Source organism: Ceratotherium simum, chromosome 8 (genome assembly GCF_057802395.1).
Source record: "Ceratotherium simum simum isolate JZ-2026a chromosome 8, ASM5780239v1, whole genome shotgun sequence".
Taxonomy (NCBI): Eukaryota; Metazoa; Chordata; class Mammalia; order Perissodactyla; family Rhinocerotidae; genus Ceratotherium; species Ceratotherium simum.
Genome location: NC_141907.1, coordinates 38581461 through 38607771, shown reverse-complemented (window position 1 = coordinate 38607771; position 26311 = coordinate 38581461). Strand labels below are relative to the sequence as shown.

General features: G+C 36.2%; 1 protein-coding gene across 1 annotated transcript in view; it reads left to right on the top strand.

Annotated features, from left to right (window-relative positions):
- COX7B2 (cytochrome c oxidase subunit 7B2) overlaps nucleotides 1-14848 on the top strand; it is an 84205-nt gene extending 69357 nt beyond the window's left edge. Inside the window, exon 2 of the mRNA XM_004419029.3 lies at nucleotides 14441-14848. Coding sequence (XP_004419086.1) covers nucleotides 14500-14745 — 246 coding nt within the window. The 5' untranslated portion in view covers nucleotides 14441-14499 and the 3' untranslated portion in view covers nucleotides 14746-14848. The remainder of the gene's footprint in view (nucleotides 1-14440) is intronic.
- The last annotated feature ends 11463 nt before the right edge of the window (nucleotides 14849-26311 follow it).

The following is a 26311-nucleotide window of genomic DNA, read 5'->3' as shown; positions in this document are numbered from 1 at the left end:
GCATTGTCTCTGTTTGCAGGTGACATGATCTTATATATAGCAAACTCTGAAGACCACAAAAAAACTTAGAACTAATAAACAAATTCAGTAAAGTTGCAGGATACAAAATCAACATTACAAAATCAGTTGCATTTCTATACACTAATAATGAACTATCTGAAAAAAGAAATAAAACAATCCCATTTACAATATCATTGAAAACAATAAATATTTAGGAATAAATTGAACCAAGGAAGTGAAAGACTTGTACACTAAAAACTATGAGACACTGATGAAAGAAATTGAGGAAGACACAAATAAATGGAAAGATATCCCATGTTTATGGACTGGAAGAATTAATATTGTTAAAATGTCCATACTACTAAAGTGATTCTGTGCAATCCCTACCAAATACAGAAACAGAAACAGAAAAAACAGAAACAGAAACAGAAAAAAAAAATCCTAAAATTCTTATGGAACCACAAAAGAGCATAATTAGCCAAAGCAATATTGAGAAAAAAGAACAAAGCTGGAGGCATCACAAGTCCCGATTTCAAACTGTATTAAAAAGCTGTAGTAATCAAAACAGTATGATACTGGCATAAAAATAGACACATAGACCAATGGAACTGAGAGCCTGCATATAAACTCACACATATATGGTCAACTAATCTTGACAAGGGCACCAAGAACACACAATGGGGAAAGAACAGTCTCTTCAATAAATGGTATTGGGAAAACTGGATATTCACATGCTAATGAAGGAAACTAGACCCTTATCTTACACCACTCATGAAAATTAACTTGAAGTGGTTTAAAGACTTAAATGTAAGACCCAAAACCGTAAAACTCCTGGAAGAAAACATAGGGGAAGAGTTCCTAGACATTGGTTTTGGCAATGATTTTTTAATTTTGACACCAAAAGCACAGGCTACAAAAGCAAAAATAAAGTGAGACTACACCAAAGTAAAAAATTTCTGCACAGCAAAAAAACAATCAACAAAATGAAAAGGCAACCTATGGAATGGAACAAAATATTTGCAAACCGTATATCTGATAAACAGCTAATGTCCAAAATATATAAAGAACTTATAAACTCAGTAGCAAAAAAAAAAAAAAAAAAAATGGGCAAAGGACCTGAATAGACACTTCTCCAAAGAAGACATACAAATGGCCAACAGATACATGAAAAGTTGTTCAGCATCACTAATTATCAGGAAAATGCAAATCAAAACCAGAATGAGATATTACCTCATACCTTTTAGGATGGCTATTATCAAAAAAGCAAGAGATAAGTTTTGGGGAAGATATGGAGAAAAGGGAACCCTTGTACACTGTTGGTGGGAATGTAGATTGGTATACCTGTTATGGAAAATAGTATAGAGGTTCCTCAAAAAATTAAAAATAGAACTACCATATGATCCAGTAATCCCACTTCTGGGTATGTATCCAAAGGAAACAAAACTAGTATCTTGAAGTGATATCACAGGGAAAGAAGAGATTGCACATGGAAACAACCTGTGTCTGTGGACAAATTAATAGATAAAGAAAATATCTGTATGTGTAACATATGTATGTATTACATACATACACAGACAATAGAATATTATTCAGCCATGACGAATAAGGAAATCCTGCCATTTGAGAAAACATGGATGAACCTGGAGGGCATTATGCCAAGTGAAATGTGAGACAAAGAAAGACACATACTCCATTATCTCAGTTATATGTGGAATCAAAAAGCCCTAAACTTATAGAAACAGAGAATAGATTGGTGGTTGCCAGTGACAGGGAGTGGGGGAAATGAGGAGATGTTGGTCAAAGGGTACAAACTTCCAATTGTAAGATAAGTTCTGGGGCTCTAATATATAGCTTGGTGACTATAGTTAACAATGCTATATCATATACTTGAAATTTGCTGAGAGAGTAGATCTTATATGCTCTCACTACACACACACACACAAAATGGTAACTATGTGAGGTGATGGATGTGTTAACAAACTTTATTGTGGTAATCATTACACAAAGTATACATATCATATTGTACACTTTAAATTTACACAATGTTATATGTCAATTATACGTCAATAAAACTGGGGGAAAAACAACAACAAAAAACCCTCAAACAAACAGAAAAAGATCACTTGTAAGCCTTTGGGAGAATACATAGGGAATGGGGGATGGCAGAGGTGTTGTGGGAACACCATTGAAGGAAAGCATATGAAAAGAAGTTGAGCTATGATGGAAAGAGTTTGGATAGAGAGAAGTTAAGAGATTTGAGATATTTTTAGGATGAAAAATTAAAGGAATCCAATGGTGTATTAAAGGTTTCAAGGAAGCTGAGGGTATCAAGAATGATTGCTGAGTTTAACTTGCTCAACTGCATGGGTGGAGGTGTTATTTACTGGGTTGGGGAACATTGGTAAGGACGAAGTTTAGAAGTGGAAGAGTGTGGTTGTACACTTAGGCCTGTTGATTTTGCAGATGTCAAATTATTGAATTATCTTGTGAATATCTTAGAATTTGAATTATCTTAGGAGATATGTTGAGAAGACAGTTTAACGTATTGCCCTGGAACTAAGAAGAGGGTTTATATGTCGAGATATAATTTGGGAGTCATCTAATCACCCATGATAATTAAGTTTATTAGTATGGCTAGGAATACCTAGAAAGAGAGAGCATGTAAAGTGAAAACAAAAGGAAACCTATGCCTGAGCCATGAAGAACTCCTACATTAAGGACTTGTTAGAGGAAGATGAGTTTTTAAAGAAGAAATAGCCATAGAAATAGGAAGAAAACTAAGAGAATATCATAGAAGCTAATGGAAGAGAAGGAATCCAGAGGAGGGATGCTTTATTGGTTACTGTAGCTGAAAGGAAAAGTGATTTTAATGTATCCATTTTCAGGACAGAGAGGTCGTTATTGACCTTTGTAATACCTATTTATATAGAATGATGGAGTGGAAACTGGATGGAGTGCGAGAAGAATGAATGGAAGCTCAGGAAATGCCCGGGGTTTATTAAATAGTAGTTGGAAACTGGATTCCTTTTTCCGTGGGGTAGTGTCCTTCTACACTTTCTCACACTGTGTACAGTTTGCATGGTATAAATTGCTGTTTTGGCTTAAAGTATTATTTTTTTTGTTCTGGGACTATTTTCTGCAGTAAAATAAATGAAAGTTTTATGTAGGGAATTCCCAGCATCACCTAGCTGCTGGATATATGTTGTATCAATAGTTTTGGACTTTGTCAATATTTTGGCAGTTATCATTTGTAGGCTCTTAGATAACATGTGACAACGGTTGTAAGAATACTTAAGGGAACACCTTCATAATCTAGCTTAAATCCAGTCCTACCTGAAGCATGTGCTTATGAAGCATGGCTATGATTTATTTTTCCAGTATTAATTCCAAGATTTCCTTAGTTATTCTTCCTGGCTCTTTAATGTAAATTATAAATTTATAGGTGATAGTGCAACATCATGAACTTTAAAATAAATGCAGAAAATGGCTCCACCTTGGACATTATTAATTCTAAACACAATTGTATGCTAACTATCTTAACTCTGATTATTTGGTGTCTATCTAGTCTTATAAATTGCCTACATTTATTCTCAAAGAAGTCTCTGAAGCTTATCTGCTATTATTTCTTAGTAACATTAACAGCAAATTTTTCTGGTGATTATAATATGATGTTCAATCAAGATGAAAATGTATTATAGAGTTGGCAAAAAGCCAGAAGGAGCTTTATTCCAATATGATGCTTCTGTGCCACTGTTACATGTGCTGTTGTTATGAATTTGACATTAAAGGAGAGTCTCTTGATTTATATGTGATTGGAGTTGAAGGTCACTTTTAAAGAGGAAGTGTTTGATAACTAAATTTTAGCCTTGAGAGTTGGAGAAAAGCCTTTAGTAAACCTTTTCACCCTCATTCCTTTTCATCTGGTTGAGCCTATTTAAGAATCTAGCTCATTAATCTGTTACTCCAGGAAGCTCTTCAGGAGCTCTTTGGATGGGAAATGTACCTCTTATTTTTGGTGACATAGCTTCCTGATCACATCTGTTATAACACTTTTCACATTGAAACCTTATGATTATCTGTCTGTCTCTCCCACTAATTGAGCATTCCTGGAAAGAATGGATTGTTCTTATCCATTTTTGTAACTCCAGTGTTTAGCAGGCTGCAGTCACATAATTGGAGCTCAGTTGAATTATGTTTAAGCAGCAAAATAATCACAATGCTATTTAGGGTTTTCTAGAAGATATTTTCATTATGCAAAAAACTTGAAAGGGCATCTTCAGTTCTGGAAATAGATAGAAGAAACTAGAGAGGATCTAGTCCACTGGGCCCTGTCATTTAATGAGTGAATCTCTGTGTTTCCACCCCCAGTCCCAATGGACCTATAATTGGATCAAATTTTTCTTCTAGTATAGTGGACAACTTTTTTTTTTGTCCATTCATTATATATGCCACCTTTTTCTGGTAACAGCATCCTCCTGCTCTTAGGAAGCTGTTCATTTTCCATTCTCAGTCATGTCCTGATTCTAGAGGAGGGCAAAAGATTCAGGTCCCTCATCTGTTTCTACACTTAGATCTTTGTGCCACTTTATTATTACTAGCTTGCATTAGAAAAATACATACATGAGTTTGGTTCTCTGCCTCTCCATCAATTAGCATGTGAATCCTATAAAGGAATAGCTGGATCTATATATTTACTGGCTGCTCCCCATCCTTCTATTCCTGCCCACCTTCTTCCTCAACATATATTTATAATATCAAGTCATGAATGGCCAGTGACCAAAAGATTACTACAAACATTAAATACTACAGACATTAAAGGGCAATTTAAAGTGATGTTTGGGTCTTTCAGATCTTCTGATTTAGATTCGATGAATATGATAAAATACATTATCTATATAAAGAAGCCCACAGTTCCATCATCAGCAGTGGTTCTAAGCTGTATAAATTGTATGTGTAATCAAAATTATGGCCTGTTTGCAGAGAAATCTTACTTTTCCAATTAACAAATGTTCAAATGATTAAATTATGCTAATTTAGTTTAAGAATCCCCTTTTAATCTATGAAATGTTAGATTCCATTAGATTAAAGAAAGAGAAACTGAAAGTAACCTCTTTGAAACTAGAATTCTAATTGGAAATCTTAGGATTTCAAAACAAGAATCTGTGTTCTGAATTTCTGTGGTATATGTTTAGATGGCTAACCTCTTTCAGACTTGCTTTCTTCTTTAGCGTCCTTCCCTCAGGAACTTAAAATAAAAACTAAAATGAAATAGCAGTTTACTAAAGCAGGCACCCTGCCCCAAGGTTTAGGAAAGTACATCCTGTCTCACTGTTTCTAAGGCATCTACAAGGAAAAAATATCAGTATACCAAAGTCAGCCCCTCTGACCAAAGTCTTTCTCACTTCCAAATAATAAGTCCTAAATGGAAGGGAAAAAGAAGGTAAAATGCTAACATCTTTTTAAAAGTTTTCGAAAAGTTTCCAAACTTGTATGAAAGTGAAAGAAAAAAAAATTATACTGAAAGACAGAACTGGCCTGGTAAAACAACTTGCAGAGTGATCACAGTTACTACCTCAGGGCAATGAAGTGCTCTGCTCCTCAAAGGGAATTTCTCTGCAAATGCTCCATAAGTTGCCCAGATGATGGCAATAACAGAAGCCTGACTCATAAAGGTTTTATTTGCAGATATGTTTTGAGAAGAGTTTAGGAAGACAGAGATAGTCCCAGTCAGAAATAAAAAAACTGGAGATTTCAGAAGCAAGGAGGAAAGGATTATTTTTGCAGCTCTAAATATTCCAATCTGCATTTGGAATTTGATCAAAATTAACGTCTGGAGTAGACCTTTACTGGCCTAATTTCTGGTTAGCAACTGAAAACAATTTTCATGAAAAATGGAAACACTTGGTAAATGTGTCTTTCAAAATTAAACTGTCTTTAATAGCTAAAAGTTAAACATTTTAATTTTTTCCTTTACTTTTATGTAAATATATCAGTGACATACTTAGATTAAAGTCAGGAATGACATGTGTATTTTCATTTCAAGATTTAGATGAAAGTTTCAAATTATGCAATGAGGAGTCATTGATGCAACTCCAATGGCGGCTGCAAAATCATGTGATCTTTCTATTCATAGAGCATTTAATGAGTAAAGGTAGATGTGGAGAGGAGAGAAACATCTACACAAATATTAAAACTGCAGAAGTCAGAACCACATAATGAAGTCTAGAGTTAATTGCTACTATGAGGGTTGTTAAGACACCCTGGGCTTACCACACACTCTCCACTCCTTGAGTCATATGTTAAAAGTCCCCACAAGAAAATGATATAGTTTGTGAAATGCCTCCTGGAACTATTAAACCATTGGAAATGAGTACAATGATGTAACAGCATTGAGAACACAGAAACATCCTTCGGTGTTCTCCAAAGTGTGTTCTGGAAAACACTAATATGGAGATATACTCCAGGGGAGAAAAAGCACGGCATGTTCAGCTAAGTTTGGAAAGCACCACATGCCATCCGACTCAGAGAATCGCTGTACGTTAGCACAATAGAAGTTTGGAAAATACTTCAGTAAAGAGGAATTTGACTTTGTTACCTGCATATTTCCCAAACTTAGATGACATTGCAGCCCTTTTATTACGTAACACCCACTAACATCAAACAGAACTAGTGAAATAGTCATTTACCAGCTTTTGGGAAATACTGATATAAAGTCACTTTATGATTGGAATCAGTGTCAAGCTAGTAAAGCTAGGAGATAAATTGTGTATTGCAGTCACTGGAATGGAATATCCTTCTTTTAAAGTTAATAAAATAAATTCCCACATTCTAGTTTATACATCAAGTTCTGAGAATTCCATTGGCATGAGGTGGATCCTCAGAGGCTGTCACTTTTAGGTGCCTCTGCAAAAGAATTATGGTCTGGCTCTGCAAAGCTAAGGATTAGATGCAGAAATATGATGACTGCAGGTATAAGGAACTGGCACATTCTGAGACCTTAATTGGGTGAAGTGTCCAAGTTCAAGTCCTTATCATTACTCATTGGAACATTTGCAGTATTCCCCTGCAAACCCTTCCCCACACTCATACCTGAGTAATGTCTAAGCTGCAAAATTGACCATGTAATTCACATGCTTAATACCTTCCATGACTCCATATCACTTTCTGGATAAAATTCTAAAAGTTTCTAGAATTTATTATAACCATGATCTCTTTCTTTTCCAAGATTAGTTTGGAGAAATGCTGTGCATTTATCCAGATGTTTGTCTTACCTGATCCGCTGAAATAGACTCTTCTAGCAGCACCTGACTATACTACCATCTATGAGCCATGGAATGCAGTTAATATAAAATCTTTTGAGCATAACCACATCAACCCACTTTCTAACACTTAATACATTGCCTGAAATAACAGGGTCACCTATTTCTAATGTTTGAGATGGATTGTAATGTAAAAATAACATGGTCATCCACTTTGAGGAAATTTTCTGGGCTTACTAAAGTTTAGTAGAAAACAAAATAAGAATTATTGCATAATAATGCCACTGACTTACAGTACGGCATGGAGAAAAGCTCTCAACCTCTCTGTTATTGTTTTGTGAGTATATTTGAAAGCACTTTGCGACTAAAGAAAACACAATGGGTATTTAATGAGCGAACAGCATTAATGTGATCAGGTCTATAAAAGGAATGGCCTGAATGAACTCTGTGATTATTCTCAAGATGAACATTATTGAATACTTTCAGCATCCTATATAGGATAGAAATGGCCTGTTCATTTAGACTTTGACTGTGGGAAGAATGTGAGGGAGAGTACATACCTTATATCCCTCTTCTCTTCAGGCAACATTTGCCATTTTAGGACCTCAACCCATAAGTTGTCCACTCTGTTATTTCTCACTCCTGGCATAATAATTCAGTATTGTGATCTGCCTTTTTATTTGTTCGGGTAACATCCATTTGTGTAACTTTTTCGGCTTAATAAAGTGGCATAATACACAGCCTTAAGCAAATGGCTGTATCATCCATCACTTCAGTATCTCAGGAGATGGTGCCATTACATATGAAATAGAGCCATCGTTCAGCGTTTCCACCAGCAGCATTGCTTCTTGCAGGGTTCCCATATTTCCTGTGACGAAAAGGCTGAAGGTTTAAGGAGTCGTGATGGGAGACACTTTGCACTGTATACACTTAATCCCTCCTTGAGCAGCACAGTCTTCTGAGAAATACATAAATGAAGGGAAGACACTGCAGGTTATGTGCATTTTCATTTCAAGAAGATTGCCTTTTTATTGTTTCTTATTTTGCATCGATATTCTGAAGCTGTAAAAAGAAGAGTAGAAGTAAAAGCGGGTAGAAATGAAGGTGTTAACAATTGAGTAATATAGTCTAGGAGCCTTAGCTTTGAAAGTGTATAATTCATTATACAGCAAAACACCAGGAGTACTGGTACTTTTAATGCTTTTAAATGCTGCCAAGTGTTTCTGTTGACTAACTTCTTCTCCAAGAGTCCCTGTAACTCTTTTAGGTCACTCAGGTACTGCTTTCTAAATTACCATGGTGGTGAATTCAATTACTACTGCACTCTTTCAGTGGCCTAAAAGAATAAATGGTCTTCCTAAAATGTTTTTCTCTTAGGAAACATCTAGAGTGTTAGGGTTGGAAAGGACCTTAGAGATTATCTGATTCAGTGTTCCATAAACTTCTCTGATCACAAGACTCTCCTGAGAACTTGTTTAAAAAATACAGATTCTGAGGCTACTCCCTTGGATACTCGGTTACAATCAGGAAATCAGAGCCCAGGAATCTACATTTGGTAACAAAGATTCCAGATGACTCTTAGGATCAGACAGGTGTGGGAAAAGCCAAATTGGTTCCACTTTTTTATTTTATGAATGAGGAAGCAGATGCCCAGATAGATAAAGTGATTCATCTAAGTTGTACTACACAATATTTTTTTAAAAATTAAGATCAGTTCAGGAAAAAATGTTGATGGCAACCTGTATGCATCCCATGGTAGGGAATGGGAGAATGTATTTTCTTAGAATTTAAGCCTTCTGTATTGAATAGAACAATGTCATTTAGAAGATTGTGGGAGAAGTGACAGGAGACACTTTGCTCTGTATACAACAGCGGTTCTCAACTGGGGATGATTTTGCTCCCCAGGTGACATTTGGCAACGTCTGGAGATCTATTTTTGGTGTCACAGCTGAGGGGAGGGAGGTACTTCTGGCATGTAGTGTATAGAAGCAAGGATGCTACTAAACTCCCTGCAATGCTCAGGACTTCCCCCCACAACAAAGAACTACTTGGACCAAAATATCAGTAGAGTCCAGATTGGGAAACCCTGGTATTCCCTTAATCCCTTCTTGAACATCATCTCCCTGTGAGATACTTAAATAGTAATATCTGGGCGTATTTGAGAAGTAGGATATAGTTTCCAATTTTCTTCCAGAAATTAGATAGAAAGTCTTATATCAAAGCTAAGCAGATCATTTATTGGTTCATGTTAGGCTATACTTAGATGAAGTTGATTTTTTTCCTCAAGACCATATAGTAAATCCTTTTAGGATCCGTCTCGCTTCTTCTACTCAGTTTGTCAAGACATGCCTATTCCTAGAGCACCTCCATTATGTCTGCTTTGACCTCCCTGCATTCTGTACCTAGATCACCCATACTCTAATTCCCTGGGTCAGCTACAAGCTACAGTGTCAATGTCTGATGATTTTTATCAGAAATTGAGACAGTTTTTGGCCAAAATCTTAACCCAGAAGCTAAGTGAATGGATTACTTAATTTGCTTAGAGTAACTTATTTTTCAAGCAGTCTGATTTTATTTTCCTAATATTTCTCAATTCTATCTCCTTTTTGTCTCCATTGTTAGTACTTAATTCAGATCCTCATCATCTTTTTTATGAACCATTGAAATAAACACTTACTTAACCTTTTGACTTTTCTGCCACTGTTGCCATCTTCCCACCCATTCTTCACCTAACAATTATCTTTGTAAAGTGCTTTTTCCCCCAGATTTTTCCCTACCCCAACTTTTTCCTGATTAAACCGATCAGTAGTTTCTCTTCACCTATAAGACCTCACCTATAAGACTGTTTCTCAAACTTGGATAATGTATGAAATGTTTTTAAAGGAGAAACAAATTATTTCGTATCACTTGTACCATCTTAAATTATTTTATTATAAAACCACTTATATATGTGTAAACATAAAACCAAATTCATCCTCTTTATGTTTAAAGCTTAATGCAACTATGAAATCAAAACATATTTTTAAATTAAAAATGAACCAACTATACAACAAAGAAAATTCTAATTTGCAATATTAATTCAATATGACAGTTTATATTGTCCCGAAACTATAACACTACTTGCAGTGGCCATAAGTTTTTTATTTTCAAATGCCTGTGCTGTATAGTGAGCTGTGACATGACTCCATTTGTCTAATTCTTCGCTTTGTCCCTGGCGTACACACATCATTTAAATATAAAAGCCACTTCCATTCTTTTCACATTAGCCCAGGACAAATAAATGTTGTACACTAGTGCAACCAAAATGCAGAACAAAGATTAACACAGGCACTAGAAACTGATAAGCTACATCATCCAGGTCCCATATTATTTTCTTATATTTCTTTGTATTTTTGTGAAAGTGAAAACGTGGAATTAAGAATTCTCATTGTTGCGTCAGCCCTGATGGCCTAGTGGTTAAAGTTAGGTGCGCTCGCTGCTTTAGCGGCCTGGGTTTGCTTCCTGGTTGCGGAACCACACCACCCGTCTGTCAGTTGCCGTCCTGTGGCAGTGGCTCACCTAGAAGAACTAGAAGGACTTGCAACTAGGGTATACAACCATACTTGGGGGGACTTTGGGGAGAAGAGAAAAAAAAAAGAGGAAAGATTGGCAACAGACGTTAGCTTAGGGCGAATCCTTACCTGGAAAAAAAAAAAAAAAAAGAATTCTCATTGTTAACTCACAGAAAAAGCAGCAGCGGGAAATACTGACCCATAGAATTGAGTCCAAATGCCGTAGCAAAGCCTAGGAAGTCCTCAGGGTGCTCTTGTCCTTTCCTCGTCCCTCAGGCTCATCTGTGGGCATTTGCTGCTTGCACACTTACTAGCTAGTGTGTTGAACTCACCAGATTGCCCTGCCCCCATACTGTTTCAGCCCTCTGTGCTTTGGCTTTTGCTTCTTCATTTATGTTTTTTCCCCCAACTTTACTTTTTATATTTCTTAATCATCCTTCAAGATCTAGCCTAAGTGTTATTTCCTCTAAAACGGTTGTTAGAACTGCAGGTTGAAGTGTATGTCTTTGTGGACTAAGGGCACCCTGTGCTCACCTCTAGCCTGTCTCCTCCCTTAGAACAGTGGCTCTGTTCATTCCCTCACTCCACCATAAGCTTCTCGAGAGCAGGCACAGTGCCACTGGCACCCAGCCGGGGTCTTGACACATCAGTAGCCACTCAATAAATATATAGTAAATGGAAGTGAACCATTTTCAATTAAAGGGCCATCTCTGGTAGCCACGCTGGGGTTTTTTGTTTTATTTATTTCCAATACTCAGAATTGAATACACTTTAAGAAAACATGATATAGTTGAAAAATGCGCTGGGTTTAGGATAAGAGGACTTGAGTTCACATCTTGTCCTGTCAGTTGTTCTTGTGTGTAAAATGGAAATAAATAATCGCTATCTCACACCGTTTTTGCAGATGTGCAAAATTCTGGCACAATGTCTGGTAAACAGGCATATATTCAATAAATATTAGTTTCCTTCCTGCATTATTGCTTTACTTCTCTTTATGGCCTTTAGTAAGTTGAAATTATTATTGTTACCAGTGAAGCTGCAAATCTATATACATCCTTATCGCAGTTAGATTGAGATCCAGTATTAGTTATTTTTCTTGAAGTGAGCTTCCACATTACTGTGTAAAATAGATGACACAATCAATCTTTCCTTTTCATCCTCATAGGATACTTCACTCTCTTTAACTATTTATATTTATTCAGAATATTTCTTTTCTTTTATTGCCACAGGCATGAGAGAACCTCTGCTTTGTTATTACCCAGAAAAATCTGTCTTCTTCCATCTTTTTGCAGTCTGTTTTCATCAGAAAGTATCTACTTTGAGAAGCATTTTCTTTACCTGCATTATATTATTGAATTTCCCTTTTTTATGCTTTCATATGGATATTAGAATCTTTAGCTTCAGTTCTTTGGGTAATAGGCTCAGGGCTCTTCGATAACACAAAATTTATTGTAGAAGTAAGTCCTGTGGAGTTTAGCAATTTGGAAAATTTCTCTGATCAATGGGTTCCTAGCTCTTACATGTGTTGTGTAAACAAAAATAGATATAAGGTAGATGTGAAAGCAACTGAGACAGATGTAGCTGATGCCGACAAGGAAAAACAAAAAAGGAATGAAAAGATGTCAGTTTGTTTATTATAGGATGAAATGCCAACTACAAACTACAGAAGGAGTTCCTAAAAGAAAATTCTTAGTAATGGACACATTGGTGCAAGAAAATTCAGGCTAGATGGAAAAGAAAAGCTTCACAGATATGGGAATAGCCAAAGGATGGACTAAACTACAAAGGGATGTGATCAATATCACTAGAGACAACATATCTGAGTTTCAACTTAACATCGTGAAGATAGGAATAGTGACATCAGTTTGTCATAAAGTAACAAGTGTGACTCAATGACCCACAAGAGATCCCTGTTATCACAACTTATTCTCTCATTATGTGCCTTCCTAAAGACTGAAAGCAATGAGTGGCGCAAGTGCTTTTGTATTGGATTAAGGCTGCACCTGTTACACTCTGACCCATTTCACCTTCAGCCTAAGTGCCTTTTGGTAGAGAGATTCCTAACTAACAGGAAAAAAAATCTTTGAATATTTGGATCCTCAGAAGAACTGCATTTGGTTCTGTTTTGGCCCTCTTTGTCATAATCATGAAGAGTACCACTTCACCATCTGGTAAAAGAGAACCTTAGGGTCTTATTTTCTAAGTTGGGAGTAAAGTCATTTGAGTTGGCAAATCTCAGTGAACAGTTACAAGTTTACAAGTACTGACCTCAGGCCCTTTGTATCCATGTTGCCTACACTGGGGCCGTAGTTAACATATGTCATTGTTAGAGACTGAGCACTGTTTGACAGCTTGCACAAAAAAGAGAAACTGACAGAACTCCTCCATATGTTTCTGCTTCTAGATCTCTTGTTCGGTGTAACTATCTGTTGAAAAAAATTATTAGGACTTTTATAACATGTACATCTGATTTTTTGACTTACTCTCGGTGTTCATTTTGACTTCTTATGAGGGCATCAGTGTTCATTTATATTTCAGATTGGTTCAGAAAAGTTCTTTCTATGCTTTTGTGTCAGCTACTGTGTATGCAAAGTTATATCCCTTGCTCTTGAAGACCTTGCAGTCTATTGGAGCAGAATATAATTCTTCAAGAGAATGACAAGACAAGCCACAGGCTGGGAGAAAATATTTGCAAAAGACATATCTGATAAGAGACTTATGTAGACTCATTGTTTGTAACAAATGTAATACTATACTCTGGTGCAGGAGGGAGAAGCTATACATGTGTGGGGTCAGAGTGTATATGGGGACTCTCTGTACTTTCTACTCAGTGTTGCTATGAACCTAAGACTGCTCTAAGAAAGCAAAATCTATTTTAAAAAATCATAAATCCAATGCATCATGTTAAATACTCTGAAAGAACGATTATAAGAAGTATAGTAGCCTGGAGAAGAGGGGGCTCATTCAGCCAAGGGAGGTTTGGAGAAGACTTCACAGAAGCAGTGACTTTTGGACTGGGATTTAAAAGCCAAGTAGAATTTTACCTGTAGGAAGGTGCATGGCAGGAATTACAGGTAGAGAGGGAGAAGAGGGGAGGAGAGAGAGGGAGTTAAAAGGGAGGGAGAAAAAGAGCAAGGGGACAAGGAGGTATGACATATGCTGTGAATGCTTTGTCATTCTGACTGAAACCAGAGTTTATAGTAGACATAGGCAGGCCATTGGTCTAGTGGGAGATGTTGGGAATTTTAGCCATTTTATCAGGCATGCTAGTGAGTTTAGAGTTTATCTAGGAAGCAGCCATTGGCTGTTTGTGAAGAATAGAAAAGCCAACACTTATTGTCTGTTTACTTTTGTTGTTGTTGTTGTTATAGATTATCACATGTAATCTCACAACACCCCTTGGAGCTAGACATTATTGTCTCAGTTTGCCATTGAAAAATATAAGGCAAAGAGAGGTTAAATAACTGCTCAAGTTTGTACAGCTAATCAGTGGGAGAGCTAAGACTCAAACCCAGACATCATGATTTCAAAACTCACATGCCTTGTCACAATCCAAGGGGTGGTGTGGGTGACAAAGAGGGAGGAACTGAATGTAGATCAGATATCATTGCCCATCTTTTGTTTTTCCAGGTCTCTTTGCAAGAAAATAGACCAGCAGCTGCAATCAACTGCAGTCGTATCACACCTTCATGATGTTTCCCTTGGCCAGAAATGTACTAAGTTGTCTCAGGATTCGAAGCATTCAGCAACTTAGGGCAAGACAGAGTCATGCAAAACACTCACCAGATTTTCATGACAAACATGGTAATACTGTGCTAGCCAGGGGAACAATTTTCTGTATTATTGCATGGCTGTTTACAACCACAAAGATTGGAATAGAATGGAACCTATCCCCTGTTGGCAGAGTCACCCCAAAAGAGTGGAATGATGAGTAACTATCACAGTTACTGTAATACAGAATTGTTTCAAAATCGACTTGTCATTTAAGGGCTCTGCTGCTCATTAAAATTTAACATAATTGAGAAATAAAATACATTTGAAACCTTAAAAAGTCATTGAGAATAGTCTTTATAGTGCCTGGAAGCAAGGCAGTAGCAGTGGGTATAGATTACAGGGGATTATGAATAATAAATATTTGAAAGTAGAATTAACAAAGCATGTATTCTTCTGGCTTAATGATTTACAGTAGGTATCCTTCAGTAGATATACACACATATGTACTTTACAAGTTAATTTAATTGTCTGGCAAATCCCATTGAATCTTTCCTTAAAACATATTCATAATCTGATCATTTTTAAAATTACAACTCCTACTTAGACCAGGCTTTGTCTATCCTGCTTCCCTGCTGTAATTTTCTCGGTACCAATTACCGTCATGTGACGTAAGAAATGTTTTATTGTTTATTGTCTGTGTGCAAAACTCCGTAAAAGCATAGGTTGGGCACTGTTTTTCTCATGACTGTATCCGTACAAAAGGGCCTGATAGATTAGGCCGTTAGTAATTATTGGTTGAATTAATGAATTAATGGGTGACTTTAGCTAATTCAGAGTCCCTATTAGTCTGAAAATAATGAATTTGTTTACTACTGTGGGTTTGCAATGATTATTAGTTTAGGTGTATTATTAGAAGCTGTATTAGTTGTCTATTGCTATTTTACAAATTACTCTAAAACTCAGTGTCTTAAAACAACAAACATTTATTATCTCACAGTTTCTGTGGGTCGAGAATCTGAGCATGACTTAGCTGGATGCCTCTGGCTCAGGATCTCACACTTCTGCAATCAAAGTGTCAGACAGGGCTGTAATCATCTCAAGGCACAACTAGGGGATGATCCATGTCCAAACTCACTCATATGGCTGTTTACTGGCCTCCAGACCTAGCTGGATATGGGCTGGAGACATCAGTTCCTTGTTGTGTGTGTTTCTCCATAGGGCAGCTCACAATGTAACAGTAAGAGAGGGTGACCAGGACAGAAGCCACAGTCTTTTTATAACCTAGTCTTGCAAGTAGCATTTCATCACCTCCACCATATTTTATTCATTAGAAATAAGACACTAAATCAAGGCCGTATAAAAGGGGAGAGGATTATACAAGGGCATGATTACCTCAAGATGGGTCATTGGGGGCTATCTTAAGGGCTGCCTATCACAGTTGGCTGTGGAGACCACCTCCTCCTCCTGGATGAGTAACTTCAAGGTAAGTGTACTGTTCCTCAAGCTCAAAAATATATTAATACCATTATTCTCTAGATAAAGGACCTTACATATTCCTCTCCATTTTTACTATGTGAGAGTTCCTGTAGGGTCATTCCTAGGTAGAGTTGGTAGGTCTTAAGAAATGCCCATTTTCAGCTTTATCAGTATTGCTAAATTAGTCCCAAAGTGGTTAAATAGTTTACAGCCTCAACAGCAATATGTACAACTTCCTCATGTTCCCCATCCAAACTCCCTCTTAGAGTTTTCATACAGTTTAATATTTGCTACTGTGATGAGTGTAAAATAGTAGCTCATATTTTACTTTGTGTTTCTCTGATTACTGATGAGGTCGAGCAGCCTATATTAGCTTTTTGGGTTTTTATGTGTGTGTGTGACTTTTCTGTTTGTTTCTTTTGCCATTTTTCTATTCAGTTGTTTGTCTTACTCATTTGTAGAAGTTTTTTATGTATTCTCCATACTAATTGTATCAGTCATGTTTAATGAGAGAGACAGAACCAGTATGAGGAGTATAGAATATAGGATTAGTTATGGGAATTAGTTCTAATTCCCATGCAATTGTGATAGTGGAGAAGTCTTCACAAGGCTATTGCTCTGTATCTCATGCTCAGTAAAGGAGGAAAGTTGAATGTGAAGTAGGACCTCCTGGAATTGGGAAGGATGCACTGGAATCATGAATATGAACTGGAACCTGTGCCTGTTTCTCACTGTCTCACTGACATGATGATTTATGGGAGAAGTTGGTGCCCTTCACTGTGGAAGTGCACATTCACCTGGAACAGGACTCAAAAAAGCTAAAGAAGAACTGGTAGGAGTTTAACTATCTAAAGACCTAGGTGCTATTCCATATCAATAAAGTCAACAGAAGATCAGCAACACCATACGCAAGCTGCCGCAGCACCTGGTGTTCTATGCCAACCTTGTAAGCGTAAAATGATTGCTGTCTTGTGTCCACTATCCCTGTCTCATGCATTTCTCTCTTGTGGCCAGCCCTAACCTGAAACCGTAGAAGGACAGGAATTCTGGAAAAAGTAGTTCAAGCCTAGCTAAGGTGACACTTATAAAGTCACAGTAATCCACCCCTTGTCAACTTGACATCAGTGCGTATATTTCCTAACCATACCTATATTTCAAACAAAGACAATAGCAAAAATATACTTTCACCTAACGTAATGCAACTTTTCCTCAAAAACGAACACGTTAATCCTATCCCCAAAAGAGGACACAAAGTTTCTTTACCCATAGCAGGGTGGCACTCTCATCTTCCAGTTTAATAGAACCATTGCTGTGATTCGTAGAGGAAGTCTAAAACTTCTAGACCAGCAAAACTCAAAGTTATGGGAACAGGAAATGAATATTTCTCTAGTGGTTTGCTAGGGATAATTGTGGAGTAGCCACTCCCATCTCTACCTCTTGATTCCCAGACCTGTAAATCCCAGCTCAGGGAAAATGGCCATTATTTAGAGAGTATCCAACATCCTGGAAGACGTTACCTCAGCCTGGCAAGGTGGTATTATACAGCTGTTGTTGTAACTTACTCTTCAAAAGACCATTGCACCAATCTATCAGTGATGGGAAACGTGGTAAAATCAGTGACTCCCATAAGTATGAGCCTATGCTATGAAGTAAGTTTCTTGGTCAGAATCAGTGCTGCGTTGTATACTGTGGTGCTAAATAAGGCTTTTTGCAAGTTCCTGGATGATGGTATTCACAGAAAAGTCACAGGGAGAGAAGGTAAATCTATATTGTTAGTAAGTGTGTATTCAAGTGAGAACAAAGTGCTGCCCTTTCCATGATGGAAGTGGTCCAATGAAATCACCCTGACAATGATGGCTAACTGATTCCCTCCCTTCCTCTAAGGAATGGTGCCAAATGGAGGTACAGTGTTAGTCTGTCCATTTAGTAGATTAGGCACTCAGCAGTGTCTATAGTCGGAGTAGCCTTGATGAGTGCAGGTCCATGTTGTTGAACCCACACATAATCTCCATCCCTGCTGTCATGACCACTTTGTCTCTGAGTCATTGTGAAAGCACAGAGTGGCTGAGAAAGAGAATGATAGCCATAAGAATGGATCATCTTGTCCACCTGATTACTAAGATGCTTCTCTGCTGAGTATCATTTTGGTGAGTATTTATATGGGACCTGAATACCTTCCCACTCTGTACCCATTTAGAAAAGTCTGTTCACATAATCCATTTGCAGATTTGTTGTCACCAATTTTCCAGTAGTGTTCCTTCTAATTCCCTGACCAGCCAGCCAAGCCATTAGCTGATACCCATGACTTAGTGTAGAATTGTACCTCTGGCCATTTCTCCTTCCAGGCAAAATTAACAACCATGTATGCTACTTAATGTACTGCCCACCAGGAAGATTTCCCTTCTTCTTCATGGCCAACTTGAAATTAAACTGTATTGTTGAAGCTGTCTGCTTTCAGGTACGGCTAGCATATTTTGCAGAACCATATCCAAATTCTTTCTTTCTCAGTCAGGTGGTAATAGGAAACTCACCATGGAGCCATAGGTTTACACACCTATAAACTCTAGGTTCAGAGTGACATGAAGCTTGTAAATACACAACTTGTAAACAATGGAGCCAGGAGTCAAGCTTTAGAACCTGGTCTTTTAATTCCAAGGTTAGACTGTCTAGGAGCCTTTCTTTGGGTATACAGGTTGGAAGTTCTGCAGAAGGATTCAAGCTGGAGCTGTAGAGATAGGGAGCCATCACAGATTATTGTGGAAACCATGGGAGTGAAAAACATTATCAAGAGAGTATATCAACAAGGAATAAAGGATAAGAAATGCGTGTGGCATGTAATAAATATTTTAAAACGATAATTACTTTCTTCCGTATCTTCACCCTGAATATTTTCTGATTTGAAATGAGGATTAAAGCCTACCTCTTTGGGTTTATATATGTATATGTAAGTAAGCATGTGTGTGTGTGAAAAGAGAGAGAATGCATATGTGTGTATATCTATATCTATATAGATATAGACATAAATATATACATGTACATATATCTATATAGATATACACACGTACATACACATATATATTTTTAAGAGTACGATTATTTTAAGGAATGTATATTTACATATATATGTTTAAGTTATTATGGTATTAAAACTTGTGGCCACTGATGTTTTTATAACAAAATTTAGTTATTGAATATTTTGCTGTTTCTGACCTTTCTCACTGGGTATTGTATCGATCATATGTAAAACTTCTGAGGCAAGCCATTTTGTTGTTCTTCATGTGTCTTAAAACTAACTTTTGAGTTCATTTATCAAATTACCAGCCACAACGTAATTCTTACATTGTCTCACACACTTCTTAGAAAGTTATATTATTATATATTATTATTCAGAGGAAAATATTACTTGGCAGTTATTGAATACATTTGTTTGCTGTCAGCAGAGAAGGGAAACCTCATTTTGACACATCGTCTCCCTTTATTTGGATAAACTGTACTGCCAGGGACACATTTTGCTACTGGGCTGTGAGTAAGTATGAATAATAAGTGAAGAATGAATAATTAAAATTTTCTATATCTGTCTGCTGTTAAAGTTGTTAAAGGATTGAATGTTTCTCTCATTTGAAATTTACAATAATCCTGTAATGTCCATAAACTGGTCATATATCCTATTGAATAGACGCTTACCCATGATTAGCCATGGTTTGGTTAAGTGACCTGAAAGTCACTTAGAAATGAAGATAGAAATAGAATCCACACCTCTTGCTTTTGGTCTGCTGCACCATTAGGAATTTCACATGGTTTCTAAGAAAAGACAACCCTGATCTTATTTCAAGTGATGATGGTAGGTTGACAACTAAATAGTGTGGCTGCGTGCTGACTGCTGGGAAGATTGGCGAGTAAAAGAGTCAGGCTGGAGAAGAGGGCCGAATGGCTGGTGTGTATTTGATCAGTCTAATTTGTGTGCTGCCACTTTAATCACTTTAATGGGATTTAAATATGACGACCAGTATTTATTAGTTCTTGCTTCATGACGCAACTTTATAGATACATTATCAACAATAACAAGAACCTTCCCCCAAACTATATAAATTCTGGTCTCAGGTATAAACAACGAATAAAGAAGTATCCCTGTGTCAGAGTTTTCCCTCGCGTCCTTAACTGATTTAACAGATGCACTGTGTGACATCTTTAAGGATGTGATGTAAGAAAAATGAAGTGGAGATTGCAAGCCAGTTATTAGTAGGCATTGTTAAAACAGATTTCAAGAATGAATTCATGCCTTTGAAGATTAGTTGCTGCTAATTTTGGAAATTGTTTAAGTATCATGATAGTTCCTCACCTGTTACAAGTATAGGAAAGTGCATAGAAGTACGACATACATCATAAAATCTTTCATGTTTTGCAGTAACAGCAATTGGTTTCCTGGGGGGATGACATTAATTTGAGCAGTATCTCTTATTTTCCAATAACCTTTTATGCTACAAAAAAAAATCTGCAACTTCATTTTCTTCCCCTATCTGGAAACCATAGAAACCAATGTGAAATTATAGCTAAGAAGTTCGTCACTGGGCTATCTCAAGCTGATCTCCATGGAAACATTTCGCATTTTCTTGAAATGAAAGATCTTCCAATCAGTCACACAACCATAACTGATGGCTGTCTGACAAATATAACAACAACAACAAAGAAGTATATAGATATTTTATTAGATAGCACATGCAGGAGAGTTTTAAAACTACTTCATAAATGAGAACATTTAAATGGTAAGTATGATGCTCACTATAGAAATAAAAATACAGTTTTGAAAACAATATCCTGTCACTCTTCTAAAATATTGTTTTTTCTACATTTTTACATTAAAAGCAACTTCCTAAAACAGTATGGACTTTGAATTCAGAAAGATCTATATTCAGACCCTAGCTCTGCCCCTTAGCTATCTGGCTCATCTCTCCCATTTTCTTATTATAGAGTTGAAGGAAATAATTCCTGATTTATAGAATTTGTTTGCAGATTAAATGAGTTAAGTCAAATGCTTAAAAGGCAATTACAAATTTTTATCTGGTAAAATGAATAAATGAGTGATGGACGTATTGTTGCTGGTGACGAGAGATTAAATATGAATGCCATGTTCTCTAATATCAAGAACTCTGACTGTGATTTAACTTTGATAATACAAAGGTTATCCCCAGTTCAAAATTCAGATAATCTCCAAAAATTCATTTTTAAGATTGTTGTTTGGAGCTTGGTTCACATGAATGGGGTGGGAGAGGGTCTCCATCATATTGTAGGAATTGGCTCTAACATAAGACTGTAAGATAAAAATCATATTTTCAACATTATCTTAAATTGCACATAAAATTAAGTACTCATTTAATGTAGTTTTCAGTTATATATAGCATGTATAGAGTAATATACATTTACCAAGACATATACATGACAAATACAATTGTACAGTAGACCCACACAGAGCATGAGGATACACCCTTTTGTGAGAGCAAAGGTAAAACCCAGAAGCCACTCAGGATCATATAGACTTATTGAGCAGAACAGTACATGGAATGTTCTGCCCTATGTGAATTCTTTTTTCTTTCTTTTTTGTCCCTGTCATTCTGCATCTATGTCTCAGTCTCTTAGTTTCTCCCCACTCCTCTCTCTGTTTGCCTTTCCTCTGTTCCTGTCTCTCTCTTTGTCTCCAAGCCTATATAGTTGAATCTGATTAAGTTAAATACATATATGATGTGACTCCACTATGTTACCATGGAAACAATATTAAAATTAAGCAACTTTTAAACTTTTTCTGCTGCAACACATGCCGAATGATGGATGTAAAACAAACTTCTATGGATGTATTCAGAATTTGATTTTTCAAAATACAGGGAAATAAAGCAATAGGAACATGGATATTTTGTGGGTTAAAAAGTCATAGGCATTCATAAAAATATTTTAAGCATACATAATTACATTTATTATAGAATTTCTCAAGCTGTTTTTAAGGAAATAACTGAGAATTCACAAGCCATATGAGAATTTATATTTACCTCAAGTATCTTAAAGAACTATATTTTTAAAATTTTGCTTACCTCAGGTTAAGATAGGCTTGCAGTTATGTCATACTTTCAAGTGCGTTATATTTGGTCATGCACCATTTTCTCTCTCAATGAAACACATTTAAATGCTAATATGTATGAGGGGCATATACTAGGAAAAACCCTAAATTCACTCCAATTTCTTTCTTTTTCTCTATATGGCTACCTCCCCTACCTACTAAATAATTTGTGAACTTGAGTTTTTAACTGTTGCTACTGTAGTACTCAAGACATTACGTTATTAGCGTGTCACCCGATGTTATAAGAATGGTGGTTAGTGTCATACACCACCCTGCCCAAGTTTGTTTACCTCATAAATTCTCTAAATTGTGGCACCAAGAAAATTTTTGCAGTTCTAGTAACTGTATAAATTAGTCCCTAAGAGTACTGAATAAGCAATGGAAGCAGTTACCCCAATGGAATGGGATAAGACTCCTGACTTCACACTTCTTTCAAAAAAGGTATTCATAAACTAATTGCTGTAAGTAAGAAACTACCTAGTTCATGTATGAGTGAAAATTCAATTTGCAACATATTTCGAAAGTATTATATCTGGAATACAAATAAATTTGAACTATGCTTGTTATTTTCCTAATGCAACAACATAGAATGATTTAACGGGAGTGAGAATCATTTTGTAAAATTAAAAAAAATAATCATTTTACTTCATCTTGATGGAACAAACTGCATTGAAATTTGGACAATTAAAGAATCTAACCAACAGGAAAAAAATAGAGTTTTTGTTATTTGCTAAATGTTATACAATTTCAAAATAGTCATTCTTGAGTTGTTATCTAAGAAATGAGGAAATTTGGGATGTTTGCTTCTATAAAATGAAATAAAGATGCTATTAATAACACTTAAAAGGAAGTTTCCAGAACAACTGAAGAAGAATTTTACATTCCTCACAACTACTTTTTCTGATATATCACGTAAAATTTTTAAGCAAGATTATTTGCTTGGTCTTTACTTATATGTTACTTATTTATATAGTCATTTAACTAGTAGAATGTTGCTATAGACTGAATGTTTGTGTCCCTCCAAAATTCATGTTGAAACTTAATCTCCAACGTGATTGTATTTGGATATGGGGCCTTCAGAAGGTGATTAGGTCATGGTGGTAGAGCCCTCGTGAATGGGATTAGTGCCTTTATAAAAGAGATCCCAGAGAGCTCACTTTCCATTTCTGCCATGTGAGGACAGAGTAAGAAGACCACCATCTATGAACCTGGAAACGGGCTGTCACCAGATGCTGGATCTGCTGGCATCCTGACCTTGGACTTCCCGGCCTCCAGAACTGTGAGAAATACATTTCAGTTGTTTATAAGCCATTCAGTCTATGGTGTTTTGTTATAGCAGCTTGAACACACTAAGACAAATGTTTTGTGTTCTTTACTCATTCAAAATTAATAATTTATTGGATTGTGTTATGAATCTCCTCATAATACAAGATCATTAATTAGTTTGTGGAACAGAATTATTAGAACTTGAACTGGCCGTGGGAAAGAGAGTGGCAAAATAGCAGAAAGCATCCTCCTTTATGAATTAGTCCCAAATGAGTGCCACATTTTATTTCCGTTAGTTGGAACTGACCATTTTGTAAAGCTACCTGTCACTGAGCCAATCTCTCTTCAGAGCTACAAACTTGTCTATGATTAGTTAGATACAGTAAGGCAAAGCCAAAGAGAGAGATCTGAAATGCAGTCTCAAGAAAATAGAAGTTATATCTCTCTGATTTAGCAGTTCAGTTTAGGCAAATAGTTCAGGGAAATAGGTTGCACACTAGAGCAACAACTTTCATGAAACAGAAGCCACAAGAGACACAAGGACAAATAAGAAACATTAATAACAGGAAGGAAGTTTACACATCTTTGAAGCCAAAACAGATCAAGTTCCCCCTTTCTCCCAAAATTGTGTGGTTATAGAAACAGTAAGAGTGTGTGTTTGTGTGTGTGTGTGTGTGTTTGTGTGTGATTGAAATAATATAAATACTATGACCACATTGCATTTAAAACCAAAAAACTTCCTCAGGGCGAGCCCGGTGGCTGAGTGGTTCAAGTTCCACATGTTCCGCTTCAGTGGCCCAGGTTCTTGGGTTCAGATCCCAGGCACAGACCTACACCACCCATCAAGCCATGCTGTGGCAGCAACCCACATACAAAATAGAGGAAGATTGGCACAGATGTTAGCTCAGGGCAAATCTTCCTCAAGCAAAAAAAAGAGGAAGATTGGCAATGGATGTTAGCTTAGAGCGAGTCTTCCTCAGCAAAAAAAGTAAAACTAAAAAACTTCCTAAATTATAAAGCAGAAAGCCTCTTTCACCTGGAATTTTTTAAAAAAGTTATTATGGGATATTTTATGTATATGTGTGTGTGTGTGTATATATATATATATAGAGAGAGAGAGAGAGAGAGATTTATTATAAAGAACAGGTTGGCTCGTGTGATTATGGAGACTGACAAGTCCCAAGATCTGAAGGGTGAGTTGGCAAGCTGGAGACCCAGGAGAGCTGAGATGTAGTTCCAGTCCAAGTCCAAAGGCCTGAGAACCAGGAGAGCCAATGGTGTAAGTTCCAGTCTGAAAGCCAGCAGGCTCAAGACCCAAGAAAAGAAGATATTTCAGTTCAAGCTTGAGGACCAGAAAAGACCAATGTCCCAGCTCAAACAGTCAGCAAGAGGAATCCTCTTTTATTTGCAGGAGAGTCAGCTTTTTAATTCTTTCAGGCCTTCAACTGACTGGACCAATTCAAATATTAATCTCATCCTAAAACACCCTCACAGACACACCCAGAATAATGCTTGAAATATCTGGGCACTTCATGGCCCAGTCAAGTTGACACATAAAATTAACTATCATACAATTCTTGGGTCAAAGAGGAAATAGAAACCAAAATTTCAGATCTTGAAAATAAAGATTTATGAGAACACAACATATCAAAATTGATGAGATATGGCTAAATTAGGTATTAGAAGAAAGTTTATAGATTAAATACCTATGACTGTAAAAATAAAAAATGAATTAAACACCTAACTGCTTGGTATAAGAAAAAGAAACTTTAGAAAGAACTAGAAAAACCAAACAAAGCAGAAAAATTAAATCAACTCCCAAACTGAAATGTAACAAAACATTGTCAAGAGCTAATAAATTAATCCAAAAGTGAACTCACTTGTTTGAAATGATCAATACAATAAGCAACCACTAGTCAACCATATTAATAAACAAAAAATGTGTGGGGAGGGAACAGAAATTTAGAAATGGCAGTTTCCTTCAAATTGTGAAGAAAAAAACCCAGATTATTCTGCATACCTCTATGCAAATGTATTTGAAAATCTAGATGAAATGAATAATTTTCTAGAAAAATATAATTTATCAAAATAAATTTGTCTCAAAAGATATAAAGTCTAAACAGACCAATTACCATAGAATAAATAAGAGAAGTAAAGAAATTATTCCAATTAACAAAAAAAAGGGACCCTGAATGGGCCCAGATGAGAATTTTGCCAAAATTTGAAGATAAGAAAAATCTCCAGTCTATTTAGACTATTCTAGAACAGAGAAAAGAAGGAAAATCAAATTCAAGAATGAAATAAGTATATTATTGACCCAAACATTAGAATTGTACCAAAAATAAAATTACAATTCAACCTCAATATCAGCATTGAAATAATACTTAATGATCATGTAGATTTCTTCCAGGAATGCAAAATGCAATGATAGTTAAATATTAACAAACGCATTTATATAACCCATGCTATTAATAGAGCTAAGGAGATAAATCATATGCTCATGTTCATAGATGCTTGAAGATATTTAATAATGTTAAAGTTTATTATGCTTTAAAGACAAAATAAAAATCTGATTTGCGTGTGCACACACACACACACATACACACCTTGGCCCTAAAGTCTGTATCTTACCTAATGGGAAAACATTAGAGGCTTTCTGATTAATGTCAGGCACAAGGCAAATATATTCTCTGTTTCCATTTGTATTTAACATCTTTATTGCAGGTGTTAGCTTATAAAAGTAGTCAAGAAAAACACAATTAGAGGCATAAGAACTGGAAAGGAAGAGTTAACTTCTATTTGCAGATGACAGGGTGGTCTTGGATTATAAAATCATAAAATTAACATTCAAAAAGATGATATACATGAGATGATTCCATTTACAAAAGAGAAAATAAATAAACACATAGAATACCTATATGTAAACTTATGTCCAACAA